The sequence below is a fragment of the Akebia trifoliata genome, chromosome 15, assembly GCF_017979445.1.
Source record: "Akebia trifoliata isolate Shusen 1 chromosome 15, ASM1797944v1, whole genome shotgun sequence".
Classification (NCBI taxonomy): domain Eukaryota; kingdom Viridiplantae; phylum Streptophyta; class Magnoliopsida; order Ranunculales; family Lardizabalaceae; genus Akebia; species Akebia trifoliata.
The window spans coordinates 19091492-19106679 of NC_141389.1; the positions used below are offsets into that span (position 1 = coordinate 19091492).

At 37.4% G+C, this 15188-nt stretch overlaps 1 protein-coding gene across 1 annotated transcript; it reads left to right on the top strand.

The window, feature by feature from the left end:
* The first annotated feature begins 2801 nt into the window (after window positions 1–2801).
* LOC147384506 (putative methyltransferase PMT11) lies at window positions 2802–14864 on the top strand. Its single transcript, XM_086425516.1, has 9 exons — window positions 2802–3639; window positions 4555–4704; window positions 4800–5070; window positions 5744–5854; window positions 11584–11743; window positions 12390–12647; window positions 12769–12891; window positions 13886–13963; window positions 14169–14864. The coding sequence occupies exons 1-9, from the start codon at window positions 2926–2928 to the stop codon at window positions 14374–14376; spliced, it is 2073 nt and encodes a 690-aa protein (XP_086281642.1). The 5' UTR covers window positions 2802–2925; the 3' UTR covers window positions 14377–14864.
* Window positions 14865–15188: the final 324 nt, after the last annotated feature.

Genomic DNA, 15188 nt, shown 5'->3' on the forward strand with positions numbered 1-15188 from the left:
TTTGACTAAGTGTTGGAAATTCAAGTTTTTAAAATTCTCGAAATTGAAAATGGGTTTTTGAAAATGAAAGCCTTGAGCACGAGATTTGACATCATATAATTTTTATAATCTAATTCAAAGTAACGCGAAAGATATCAACTTTTGAAAATTTGTTGAAAATATAGAAATTTACGTTTTGTTCTTGAAACCAAAATTCGGATTTTGATCATTTGAGATTTGGATCTTGAAACCATTCCCATTATTCTGAAATGGAGGGCAAAACCTTAATTTCTTTAAAGAACTTAAAGTAAATGGAACATTTACTTTAATGTTTTTAATGAAATGAAGGGTAGGAAATCATGTTCAAGTCATGAGAAGGGCAGTCCAAAAGTCAAAGTCAGTTTTGGTAAAAATTATATCGGTGGCAGAAACATGATTCTGTCAGTGGTACCGACAAAATAGCCTTCAGCAGGTGTCGGTGGAACCGACAGTACTGAACAATTTTGCGAAATTTGGGTTTTTCGATCATTTTTGGATTTTTCTTCCATTCTTTAATCCCTTCAACCTATCCATGAATTGAAAATCAAACAAATAATTTCTATGAGTTACAAATACGACACATATTCGATAAAAGTTTCTAAATGCACATTTTGAAATCTAAGGTTACTACTAAGAATCGAAAGTCCCTTACTGATGAGCTAACATGAGAGCCTAGGTTGGATGGCAAGAAAGTCGATGTTAAGTTGAGTTTGGTGCAAAATGGGCGAGGGTTTGCAAAGTATTCGATGACGGCGCTCTCCTTCGCTTCTACAATTAATAGTAAATCTAACTCCTACTCGATAAAGCCTTTGGATGGAAGGTGTAGAGTTCCCTCGAACTACATGACTGATTATTGATGGAGGATGGGAAAAATGAACGAGAATGGGCAAGTAAAGATGGTGAAGTTGTAGCTCTAATTATGACCGACAACTTTGCCTTCTTTGTTGAGGTTCAACTTGATCTCATTAGTGCTAGAACTTGATGGGTATGCGTTGAAACCCTTGGGTTGAGAGTGGTTGTCGTTTGATTTTTTAGAGAAGAAGATAAATGAATAAAAGAAAGCTAATTTTCTTTTAAATGGAAAGTGATGATGGTATATTTGTAATTTTCTTCTCATCGTTTCTAGTTTTGACCGTAATTTAATTATTCGGACTCGAAAAATGACGAATGAATATTTCATTTCGAATATTTTTTCATTGTAGACCTAACGGTTTGGTTGAATTTTCTTAATTCTCGCTCTAACGAAGTTTTGCTGTTTCAGATCTCACTCAACATGAAATTCGAGGATTTTATAATTTTTTCATCCGAACTCAAATTCGGACATGCTTACAGGCTAAAGTATATGTTTCGACCATTTTAAATCTAATGGCGAAGTCATTTTCCATTGAAAATAAACATAACTATATTCGAGTACTTTAATCTAAGTTTTCCTTTAAAATTTTTCCACGGTTTCATTATCAAGTTCCCTCGAGATACAAGTTAAAAATTCGGGGTATGACACATTAAATTCTCCTTTAAAGAGATGCATTCCTATTATGTGTGCACATTCACTTCATGCATTTTGTTGTTCATTTTCAACTATTTAGAATAGCCAAGTTTAAAAAGGTAATCACCCTTGGCGGAGAGAATAAGGTGCCTAACACCTTTCCCATTCTCTAATTGAATCCTCTTACTTAGATCTTAGATAGACCATTTTTTTCTATATACAAGAGTCACTGCAATGATAAAATCAATTTCAAAATTATTTCTGATGCCCATTCACACTCATTTCCAAAAAAGAATGACGACAACTCCAAATAACGTAGTATTAAGGTTTCATGATGAACATCTCATGTTTACAATAACAATACGATTTCTCCATAAAAAATGCAACGCATATTGTGAAAGAGTTGAAGAGATGAACATTGAAAAAAAGTAGGGTTTGCAAAGAAGGTGAAAAGTAGAAAAAAAGAGATGAAAATTTTGGATATAAAATGAATTTATTTAAGTAATGTCTTAAAAAATCTATTTTGTATCTCGAGGAGATTGCCTTGAAATCTAATAGGGGAATCCTTGGGATTCATGTTGGATTTGGGGGCGTGACAATTTATATTAAAATGAGGATACTTTTTTAAGTGAAAAATTAGTATGAAGTAATTCTCTTTTTATATAAGTTGGCCTATCAATGGATAGTTAAAAGTTTGAATTCGTATTCAAAATTTCAGATATTATACGAAAATTTGAGGGTTTTGCTTCCACCAATAGTTTAAGTTTTTATTTTAATTTTTTATCAATAAAAATTTTATTTTGTTATTTGTTCATGATTTCTTGAATTTTTGAAGAACATCAAGGGATTTTTACCATTTGAATTCAAATCGAATATTGTTGGATATCCAATATATTAATCGAATTCAAATTCGAATATCGATTCTAAATATCCATCATATTTTGTATTTGAATTTAGATACCAAAATTTATTTTTGGATTCGAACTCAAATATAGGCATATCCAATGAGATTAGTATCCATTGACCTATATATACAGGTAAGATATTTTATACAATCGGATCAAACCACGAACCGGCTTGAACCCATTTGACTGTTGAGTAGAACCCGGTAATATCGGCTGTTCGGTCGGGTTTCGGTCCGGTTCGACTTACCCGTTGACACCCCTATTAGGCCCTTACCAGTCAGACTTTTACTACAGACTTCTGCTTCAGGAGCATCGGAGATCAAAACAATCTGCCACGTGGATTTCAGTAGTAAAAAAAACATGGAATTTCCACCATCTGCTCTGCTTGTTGACAGTGGCAATTCTAACTTCAACTACACTTCAATCCGACCCTCTTGAGAGAGAGAGAGAGAGAGAGAGAGAGAGATGATCCAACTCTTCTAACCATCACTATAACAATTGCAGAGAATTACAGGCATGAAGAGCTTCAACAATGGAGCTTTTCTCAAATCCTTTCTCTTGCTAAAGATATTAGCAATCTCTCTAATCTCTTTTGCTTTCTTGTATTTAACCAATCATTGGTCTTATGGATACAAACAACTCATCTTCTTCAACAACCAACAATCATATGAAACCTCTTCGATCTCCATCTCTCCCAACATTAACAACACAACCTTCGGTCTCTCCCCCCTTATTTCTAACCAAAACGACTTGCTTTCCAGTCAAACCCTAACTTCGAATTCCTCATCACCAGCTCCATTAACGCAGAATTTCAAACCCTCTCACCGGCCTCCCTTACTCTTACCTCCTCCACATTCACCGCCACCGCCACCTCCTCCAGCGACGGTGGAGAGGTTTGGGATCGTTGATGAGAATGGGACGATGGCGGAAGAGTTTGAGATTGGCGGATTTGATTTGGATTTGGTTGAGAATTGGGGGAATGAGACTGAGGTGGAGGGAAAGAGTGGGAATTCTAGGGCTAGGGTTAAGAAGTTTCCGCTGTGTCCGGACCGGATGAGGGAGTACATCCCCTGTTTAGATAATGTGGGGGAGATTCGGAAGCTGAAATCGACAAAAAGGGGGGAGAATTTCGAGCGACATTGTCCCAAGGAAGGCCGGGGCTTGAATTGCTTGGTTCCTGCACCCAAGGGTTATAGGACTCCGATCCCATGGCCGAAGAGCAGGGATGAGGTATTAGAGTTATTTGTTTTTGGTATATGTGAATTATTAGTGCTATTTATTGTGTTGTTCTGTCAAACTGTTTTTTTTTTTTTTTGATGATTAGACAAATTTTATTAATCAAAGAAATCAACCAGTTGAGATAACCAGCTGCAATACTAGAAAAAACAAGATTACAAAGCTACACCGAGCACAATGTAGTTTGGTTGGTTATATTTAAGCATTTGAAACTATGATTAAAGTTTAAAAAGGCCATGTACAACACTTCTTTCAGAACAATTGTGTGGGAGATACACTATCACTCCATCTGGACTGATCATGTGGCACCAATCTGTGCAAATCTCAATCTAGGTATGATCTAGCACAAAATAAAAGGGGTATATTAGTGTGTATTCTGATATCTACTGGAGCCATCTATTATGCCACCTAGCATGATTTGGTTTTATCTGGTTAAAGAAAGAATCCCAATAGGGAAAGACTCTTAGAGGAGTTACCTTATTTGGATAAATACTTATTGTGCAATTATTGTTCGAGATTAATTATGATTTATTATATAACTTTAAAGGACCTTTGTCTTAGTTTATTTGAGGGGAGAGAGATATGAGTTGGAAAAGGGATTTGTAAAGGGAAGACTTAATGGTTATCGTGTAACAGGAAAATGCATGTAACAATGGTTCTCAAAATTATAGTGGAATGTTGCTCAAGGAGCTTGGGGACATAGTTGTTGGATTCCATGACAAACCCCATAAAAACCTCTTGTGTTCTTCCTTAGTGCATTTTTTTCCTTTTTATGTGTTTGATTGACAAAGGAACTCAGGAGATCGATGTCATCCTAATATTTGCTCCCACAACAACACTTTCCTAATGATTTATGGTTGAAACTTGAAAGGATAATTTGTAATTAGCATTACTGACATGTCATAACAGGTATGGTTTACCAACGTACCCCATACACGTTTGGTTGATGATAAAGGGGGTCAAAATTGGATTTTGAGAGGGAAGAATAAATTTAAATTTCCTGGAGGCGGGACCCAGTTTATACACGGTGCAAAAGAATACTTGGATCAAATTTCAAAGGTTTGTTTGCATTTTGAATCTCAAAATTGGTAAGAAAAAGTACTCATCTTTCTCTATGTAAAGTTTTGTGCTCATCTTTTAACCTGAATATGCAGATGGTTCCTGATATTGCATTTGGTCAGCATATTCGTGTTTCCTTGGATGTTGGATGCGGAGTTGCAAGTTTTGGTGCTTATCTGCTTTCGCGTAATGTGGTCACTATGTCCATTGCACCAAAAGATGTTCATGAAAACCAGATTCAATTTGCTCTTGAACGTGGTGTGCCTGCTATGGTGGCAGCTTTTTCAACACATCGCTTGTTGTATCCAAGCCAGGCTTTTGACTTGATACATTGTTCAAGATGTAGAATTGATTGGACCCGTGATGGTAAGTCTTCTGTTTCATAATTCTTGTTTGTAGGAGTTCTGGTTATTTTAAAATGGTCCAATAACTCTTGTTTTGGAAATATTAGAGTACCAACATAGTCTACCTTAGTTTCATTTATGAAGTTTGTAAACTTGGTCCTTTCATTTTCAGTATTGAGCACAATAGAATTAATAGAAGACACACCTTTTATACTGAATTGAATACAGGAAGAGGACTCCTTCAGATGGCCCCAAATTTTTGGGATGAGGCTTTGATGATAATGATATCTAAATCTATGATGTAATATTGCTGACTTGTAACTTTGTTTTCTTCTTGTTTCTGGGTTGGTCTTCTTGACCTCCATTTTTCAAGTTTAATAAATTTTTCTTTATTTATCAATTTTTTATTTAGTTTATATTATGTGGTGAACTATTAATACTCCCCTCAGATTTTGCATTTAAACTCAATTAGAAGTCTCTTTCAATGGTTTTTTAAATCAAAACTAAAATTGCTAGTGTTTGATTGTCAGATCCGGCGTTATTAGGCATTTGGTACTAGGTATATTCTTTTATTTCTCCAAATATTTAGGATAAGGCGTCGATGATGATGATGATACTAGACATTATTTTGTTTCTTTGCTTGTTTAGATATTTGATACTAATTGTGTTCTTTTCTTTATTTTGCTTTTGGAAAGATGGAATTTTGCTTCTTGAGGCCAACAGGATGCTCAAGGCTGGAGGATACTTTGCTTGGGCAGCACAGCCAGTTTATAAACATGAAGAGCCATTACAAGAACAATGGAAAGGTGTTACAATGTGAACTTTTTTTTCCCCAATTAAAGCTGTTATATATCTGTTAAATAAACCTATAGGGTAGTCTTTTCATTTGTTTTATTATCTTATGTAATACTTAAGCCTCATTAGGGCTTATGAATATTAATTAATCTTTTCTCTCTGTTTAACTTGGTATCAGAGCTCCATCGACCTTCATCTTCTTCCTCTTCTACACCAAACTCAGTCGACCATCTCTAGGTAAAAACAACTCCCTAAAATTCTTGTCTCCATTTTATATCACCTCTACGGGGGTTCTCTGCGAATACTCATGCGATAGGGAGTTTGAAACACATTCAAAGCCTGCGATCAGACTGTAGTTGTAGAAACGATGCTGTATTCACAGTAGTGATAGCTGCGATGACCTGCGACGCTCCTGTGATGACTTGCGACAGTCATCTTGGCATCGTTTGAACCTTACGACCTTCAAATCAGTTGTTTTAGGTATAACGACACCCACAACAACATCGTACAGGTCTTATGACGCTAGGAAGCTGCTGTGTGAGCCCTACGATTACAGTAGGAATTTCGTTTTGAGCAAACGACACCATCAGGTGGCTGTTTGAGTTGTTTGTTATCACAACAACTGATTTTTTTGCCCTCTGCGATTGTAGTAGGTGCCTGTTTGTTCTTCGTATCACAGCAGGTGACCTATTTTTCAGTAAATAACACCAACCCATTCCTTGAAAATTACAACAGGTCAACATTTACTGTATTTCGATCATCGTAAGGGGTATATGAGGTTTTTTAGTAGTTATTGGGATACCTACGGAGGCTTGTGATTACAGCAAGGTGCTGTTCTAACAATGATTTTTATCGATTTTTTTTTTCTGATCGTGTATTGTCACCGTTAGGATGCTGTGGTCACTCTATCCTAGAGAGTCGTGCCCTCATCGTACTTGAACTATCTTTTAACTAAAGTACTCGGATTATTTGATGGCCTCAGAGACTTCTTCTTCCTCCATCACTGGTAATAGTAATGGATTGGGTGGTTCTTCTTCTCACTCAACTGACTTCCCCGGTATTCAAATTACTACAGTAAAATTAGATGGTCCGAATTATCTCCTTTGGGCACGATCAGTTGAAATGTTCATTGGAGGGAAAGGGAAGATCGGTTACCTCACAGGGGCGGATAAACAACCTGCACAGACAGATAGTTCTTATTCCCATTGGTTTGCTAATGATTGTATGGTCCGTTCTTGGCTGGTTAATTCTATGCAACCACACATTGCAGCTGGCTTTATGTTTTCTTCAACAGCAAAACAGATTTGGGATTTTGCAAAAAGTATCTACTCGCAACGTTAGAACAACGTTAGAATTTTCAACTTGGAGTGTGAGATTTCTCGTCTTTCACAAGGAGACTCTTCAGTTACTACCTACATATCACAACTACGTGCTCGGTGGGAAGAATTGATTTTTTATTCCTTGTCCTATGCCTGGAAGGACCCTCTTGATGAGACATTATATTCGTCGATTCTGGATAAGAATCGGATTTTTCAGTTTCTATCTGATCTCCGGGATGAGTTTGAGTATGCGAGAGTTCATTTATTGGGTATGGATCCATTTCTGTCTCTCCAGACAGTGTATTCGTATGTTTTGGCTGATGAGAGTCGTCGTGTGGCTATCTTACCTCATTCTTCGGGAGATCACTCCGCTATGCTTGCTCGCCTATCCTCTCCACAACCCCTTAGTGGGTCTATGCTACCCGTCAATGACATAAGTGTGATCATTGTGGAAAGTTAGGTCATGTGAAGGCTCGCTGTTATGTACTTCATGGTCATCCTAATCAGCAACGTAAACAGTCTCAACGATCTTCAGCTCATTTAGTTTCTCAGTTGACTATTGATTCAGCACCTCTTTCCGTTCCTACATCCTCATCAGACTCGGTATCTCTATCCCAAGCAGAGCTTGACAAGTTCAGAAAATTCTTCAATCAGATAGAGACTTCATCTCAGCCGGTTTCTACCTTCGCTCACTCAGGTACCTTTGCATCTGCAAACAGTGTTTCCACCACTTCCTCACCATGAATCATTGATTCTAGTGCCTCAGATAACATGACCGGTATGTCCTCTCTTTTTCAAACCTATAGTGTATGCTCTGGTCATTGCAAGGTTCGCCTAGCTGATGGTTCCTTGTCTTCCATTGCTGGTCAAGGTCTTTTACCTATTACATCATCTTTATCCTTAACTAACACACTACATGTTCCTCAACTTACTACTAACCTGGTGTCCGTTAGTAGTCTTACCAAAAACTTGAACTGCAGTGTAACATTTTATTCCTCTCATTGTGTCTTTCAGGATCTGGAGTCGAAGATGATGATTGGTACTGGATGTGAAGTGAATGGATTGTATCTCCTGGATGTTCCCGGTTCTCCTAGCACCCATTCTGCTTTTCAGCTTAGTAGTTTTAGCAGTCAATCTAATAAGGCTCTTGTAATGCGTTGGCATTTACGCTTAGGCCATATTTCTTTTGGATATTTGAAACACATGTTCCCTAATTTATTTAATAATACCAATGTACTTGATTTTTCTTGTGAGATTTGTCAATTAGCTAAACATGTGCGTTCTTCTTATCCTATTAGTATGAATCCTACTACACCTGCTATGTTTGACTTAATTCATTCTGATGTGTGGGGTCCTTCCCCTGTTACATCTACTCTTGGTTTTCGCTATTTTATCTTGTTTATTGATGATTACAGTCGTACCACTTGGGTTTATCTTATGAAACACAAGAGTGAGGTTTATGGGATCTTCAAGTAATTTCTTACTATGGTTCACACCCAATTTGGTCGTACCGTTAAGACCTTCCGTTCTGATCATGGTACTGAGTACACCTATAGTGAGGTCCTGAAACTTTATTTAGAATCTGGCATTGAGCATCAAATGTCCAATGTTAAGACCCCTCAGCAGAATGGCCGATCAGAAAGGAAAAATCGCCATATTCTAGAGTTAGCCCGTGCCATTTCGATTGGCATGAACGTGCCCCAATTCTATTGGGCTGACGCAGTTCTTACTGCTGTTTACCTTATTAATCGGACCCCCTCCAGTGTTCTTCAGTTTTTCACACCCCTCTCTAAGCTCTCTCCAACTCGTCCCGTGTTTCCACTTCCTCCACGTGTTTTTGGGTGTGTCTGTTTTGTTCAAATTCTTGACCAAAATCGTTCTAAACTTGACCTTAAGGCCGTCAAATGTATCTTTCTGGGTTATTCCTCTACCCAGAAAGGATATCGTTGTTACCATCCTCCTTCTCGATGACGTTTCATTTCTCGAGATGTTTCTTTTTTTGAGCATACTCCTTATTATAATGGGTCCGTTGGCATTCAATCTGAGTGGTTTCCTCTAGATTCACCTGATGATCATTTTTCTTCTTTATTTTCCCTTCCCTTGCCTGTTCCTCCTTCTCCTCTCCACGTCAGTTCGTCCTCTACTCCTTTGCAGGTTTACTCTCGACGTCCACGTGATACTACCATCACTTCTATGTCCGACCAGCTCGCCTCCTCGCCTCCAGCTCTGCCTCTGTCTGTTCCCTGTGATGATCGTCCTATTGCCACTCGTAAGGGTAAGCGCACGTGTACTTATCCTATTTTCAATTATATATCTAACTCTGCACTATCACTTTCCTATCAGAGTTTTCTTGCTTCTGTTTCTGCTGTTTCTCTTCCTAATATTGTTGCAGATGGTATTGCTCATCCTGAGTGGCGCACAGCTATGATTGAAGAGCTGACTGCTCTTGAAAAGACTCAAACTTGGGAAATTGTGCCTCTTCCGCTTGGAAGGAAAGCTGTGGGTTGTCGCAGGGTATTCACGCTTAAGCATAATCCGGATGGTTCCATTACTCGTTATAAGGCCCATCTGGTGGCCAAAGGTTATGCTCAGACTTATGGGATTGATTATCAAGAAATTTTTGCTCCGGTTGCCAAGATGATTACCATTCGCGTTCTCCTTTCTGTTGCTGCTATCTGCGGATGGCCTCTTTTTCAGTTAGATGTCAAGAGTGCTTTTCTCAATAGCGATCTTCAGGAAGAAGTTTATATGGTCCAACCTCCTGGGTTTCTTCCTTCTGCTTCTCCTACACATGTTTGTCGTCTTTGCCGGTCTCTTTATGGTCTGAAGTAGTCTCTTCGTGATTGGTCTGAGCGCTTCACTATGGCCATGCATCAGTTTGGTTTCCATCAGAGCTCTGCTGATCACACCTTGTTCTTGCGTCACTTTCACGGCAAAACTATTGCTCTGATTGTGTATGTGGATGATATTGTTTTTACTGGAGATGATGCCGATGGCCTTACCGAGGTCAAAACTTATTTAGGCCGTCAATTTGAGATTAAGGACCTTGGACATCTTTGCTATTTTCTGGTTATTGAGGTTGCACGGTCCCAGTCTGGTATATTTATTTTTCAACGTAAGTATGTTCTTGATTTACTCAGTGTCTCTGGTCAGTTTGGATCTCGCCCAGCTGATACTCCTATTGAGCAGAATCACAGGTTGGCTGATTCTGAGGGGGAGTATGTGTCAGATATTGGCCAATATCAGCGTTTTGTGGGAAAATTGATCTACTTGTCTATGACTCGTCCTGACATTGTCTATGCTGTTAGTGTTGTAAGTCAGTTTATGCACTCGCCTCGAACATCTCATCTTGCTACTGTTTATCGTATTCTTAGATACCTTAAGGGATGTCCTGGTCGAGGTATTTTATTCAACAATCATGGTCATCTTCGCATTGAGGCATGGACAGATGCAGATTATGCTGGTTCAGTGACTGATAGACGGTCTACTTCTGAGTATTGTACTAAAGTTGGTGGTAACTTGGTAACTTGGCGTAGTAAGAAGCAGGATGTGGTTTCTCGGTTGAGTGCTGAGTCAGAATACAGAGCCATGGCACTTGGAGTATGCGAGTTATTGTGGCTCAAAATCTTACTAGTTGATTTATGTCTTCCTGTGCCGGTTCCCTTCTTACTATATTGCGATAATAAATTAGCTATTAATATAGCTGCAAATCCGGTTCAGCATGACAGAACGAAGCACATAGAAGTTGATCGTCATTTCATTAGAGAAAAAATAGTTTCTGGATAGATTTGTACTCCTTTTGTTCCTACTTCTCAACAACTTGCTGATGTTCTTACTAAAGGTGTTAGTAAAACCTCCTTTGAAGATGTCTTGTCCAAGTTGGGCATTGTTGATATCCACGCATCAACTTGAGGGGGAGTGTTAAATAAACCTATAGGGTTATTTTAGTCTTTTCATTTGTTTTATTATCTTATGTAATACTTAAGCCTAATTAGGGCTTATGAATATTAATTAATCTTTTCTCTCTGTTTTAACTATATCTTTATTTAATCCATTGTAAATCCGAAGGCTCATATTCTTTATTTTTGAGAGATTCTATTGCCACGCCAACTTTTGCTAACGCCACCCCAATTCATACGTAAATCACCAAAGAATTAGCAGATAGCTTGGGGTGGAATTAGTAAAAGTTGGTATGGCAATAGAAGCTCTCTTATTAAATACCCTTTTCATTATCTGATATGCATATCCAGCATCCTATTCACTTTGTTTTCAGTCCATTGCCTAACAAGGGGCCTTTGAACTACATGAACCAGATAAAATCAAATTGCCAAAATTACATTCAATTTCACCTTGTTCATGATTGAGTTTCGGGCTATAATTTCATTTGTCTGTATACTTCACATGGACTTACTCATTTACAGGGATGGAGGACCTTACTAGACGTCTTTGTTGGGAACTTGTGAAGAAGGAGGGATATATTGCTATATGGCGTAAACCTTTAAACAACGTCTGTTATGAGAATCGTGATGCTGGAGTCCAACCTCCACTATGTGAGCTTGATGATGATCCAGACAATGTTTGGTATCTTCATTACTGTACATGTTTCAGTTGTTGGGAATTGCATATAAGTTCAATAAATTCTGGATTATTTTTTTATTATAAAAAAGAAGGGAAAAAGAACAGAAGTGATTTACACTTGCATGAATTTTCTCAGTTCTTGTTCATTTGTGGAATAGAAACATTTCTTAGTAAGATTTTAAGCCTTACTAAGGGCCGTTTTGCTCAAATGGATTACCACATCAGAAATCCAGCACCACAGTCCTCTCAAGTTTCTTTGAAAAACTCAGATCCCAAAAAAAAAAAAAAAAAAATTCAGAAACAGTTTCTTTTGAGCTTGATCCATGGTTTTGAAAATGGATGGCTACCAAACTTTTACATAACTCCCAAACTTAAAATTGAAATTCAGCGGTGCAAAATAATTTTTTTTTTAAAGTTCATAGAATATTGTCCTGTACAACCCTGAAGCATCGGATCATGTTTTTGGATGCCACAAGGTGAGCCCAAGGACCCTTAGTGAGGGTGAAATCCTTACTTAGTAAGGCTAGTCAAACTCTTGGTGGAAATACTGCTTTCTGTCAGGCCCAATCCAGCTTGTCTACCTAAATAAATATATAAATTAAATTAAATGATAAACAGTATTAATAGGAATGACTCATGTTTTTTGTAGGTATGTTAATCTAAAAGCATGCATCAGTCGACTACCTGAGAATGGATATGGAGCAAGCGTCACTGCATGGCCTGCACGCCTATATAATCCACCAGATAGGCTCCAGACCATACAAATGGACGCCTACTTGTCTAGAAAAGAGCTCTTCAAGGCAGAATCAAAATACTGGAATGAAATAATAGGGAGCTATATTCGGGCTTTCCGTTGGAAAAAACTAAGATTGCGAAATGTGATGGACATGAAGGCTGGTTTTGGAGGGTAATATATTTATCGTCCTTTCATGCTGGTCCAGTTTTTTAACTTCAGAGTGTTTTATAAAAGTTAATAGGTCATCTTTTTATTTTTATTTTTATAATTAGTAACATTGTCATTATGGCAGATTTGCAGCAGCATTAGTTAATCGAGAGATTGATTGCTGGGTACTCAGTGTTGTTCCTGTTAGTGGGTCCAACACCTTGCCTGTTATATATGATCGGGGACTTCTTGGAGTTATGCATGATTGGTATGGACTATGCATCTTTCACTCTCTTACGGTTTTTTTGGGTCTCTATGTTGAATAGGTATGAGATGAGTAAAGTTGTATTTGGTGCATGAAATTCTTATTCTGAGATGTTTCCTTTTGTTCTTTCTATAACTGTTTTTGTCAACCAACAAACTCATAATTAAGTCTGTCAAAACTGACATTTTCAGGAAAAAAAGAATTATTTTTATAGATTAAGAATGAAAAGTTTGTGTTGTTTGGTCACATTTCTTCAAGAGTGTTTTATACTAGAATGTTTTTTGGCAAAAAACAATTCTAGATTCAGAACCAAGTTTTATAAAATTGTTATCAAACAGCTAGGTTTTGAAACTGTGATTTGGTGTGCTGCATTCGTTGTAACACATTACATTAGTTAATGCAACAAGTATTATTTTCATTAGTGAATTATACATTCTGAAAATTTCCATTCCTAGAAAACTTCAGCAATGTTTAAATTTTTTATAGTCACATTATGTTGAGATGGATGAGTGGTAAGATTAGGAAAGATAAAATTAAAAATGAGTTTATTTGAGGATATTTAGTAATTTGTTGGGTTATGCGATTCAAGAAATAACACATGATCCCAACTGTGTAAACGCAAAATCCAATGGTTGAAAATTATCCTCAAGATTAGTATTTTTGGGATACCCATAAAATCCCAACCGCTGGATGTTGTGCTTACATGGTTGGGACTGTGTGTAATTTCTTGAGTCAGCAGATCCCAACCCTTTAGGAATAACTCCAATAGCAGAAGAAAATAAGAACAAGTTGTTTGAGATGGTTTTGTATCCATAATATCCCCAATGATAGGGACTGGTTTGATACCAGTCATCATCGTATTTTGGTGAGTTACCATTGCTAGGATAAGTTAAAATTTTAATAGTTCACACATCAATTCTCATACATTTGATTTCTTGCTACTCCAACGATTGTGGTGATTTGGATATAATGAGATGCCTGAAACTTCCTACCTCAGGTGTGAAGCATTTGATACATATCCCAGAACATATGATCTATTGCATGCAGCTGGTCTCTTCTCCACTGAACGAAATAGGTATCTCAGGATTTTGGTTTCCATTTCCATATTTTTCATTCCTTTTGTTTATGTTTATGTTTATGTTTATTAATAATTAATTTTGTTTGGTTTCCAATTTGAGGATTTAATTTTAAGTTTTCGAAGATGTATCATTTGTATATACTATGACAATTCATGTTCACTCATCCTCTTTTGTGATCACTCTCCCTGAATTCTGTCACAGATGCAACATATCTTCAATTATACTTGAGATGGATCGGATTTTGAGACCTGGTGGACGTGCATACATCCGCGACTCTCTATCCGTCATGGGTGAAGTTCAAGAGATTGCGATGGCATTAGGGTGGCATGTCAAGCTTCGTGACACGGCAGAGGGCCCCTATGGAAGTTGGAAGCTTTTGATGTGTGAGAAACGACTATTGCGTAGTTAAAGCTTGAAGGACACTTATTGATACAAGGGAAAATCAAGCAGACAGAAAGTAATGCCCTCTCTACAGAATCATGAAGACACAAAGTAAAGCCCTCTCTACAGAATCATGAAGACAGAAAGTAAGGACACTTGCAACTATTTTTCTGTTGTTTCCTTGTAAATTTACATAGTGATTACCAGGATGATTCTTGGGCTATTTCTTCCCATTCTTTTGTTCCAAGGTTTGAAATCATTATTGTAAAGGCTTTAACGGTGGGTGTGTGTGGGTGGGGTGGCTCATGGCTGGCATTCTTGTCATTGTGTTACGATCCAAAATTAGGATGAACCTTCACATTTTAGTAACTAGTGTGGAGTGGGTCCGATTGAAACAGGGAATCAAACCAAATTGAGAGCTTTGGGCTAGTTTAGTTCGGTTTGGAACAAGATGTGGTTATGTGGTTTGGTTTGGTTCTGAGTTGAGAAAATGGAGAATCGCTCGGTTCTCGGTTCTCGGTTCAAGGCTTTTATAGAACCAAACTCTTTTTAGATGGATAGAGCAATAGATTTTATTTATTGGTAGATTCATAACTTATTATATGAAATTTCATGTTTATTATTAATATTTTTAATTAAAAATATGTTGCTTCCAAGCAGGTATATAAGATATTGACAACTCATAGAATTGAATTGAACCTAATCAATCTTAGTTCGGTTTGGTTTGCTTTGGTTCAATGCTATGGGAAATTCGTTTGGTTCTAGTTCTTATTTAGTATAATCGACTTATATCGGTTCCATTATGATTTAATCCTAAATTGATTAATCCTTAAGGTGCAC

Coding starts and splice junctions, on each gene's coding strand:
- LOC147384506 (XM_086425516.1), top strand. CDS start 2,926: ATGAAGAGCTTCAACAATGGAGCTTTTCTCAAATCCTTTCTCTTGCTA. Junction 5,071..5,743: donor AATTGATTGGACCCGTGATG/GTAAGTCTTCTG, acceptor GCTTTTGGAAAG/ATGGAATTTTGCTTCTTGAG. Junction 12,892..13,885: donor CTTGGAGTTATGCATGATTG/GTATGGACTATG, acceptor TTCCTACCTCAG/GTGTGAAGCATTTGATACAT.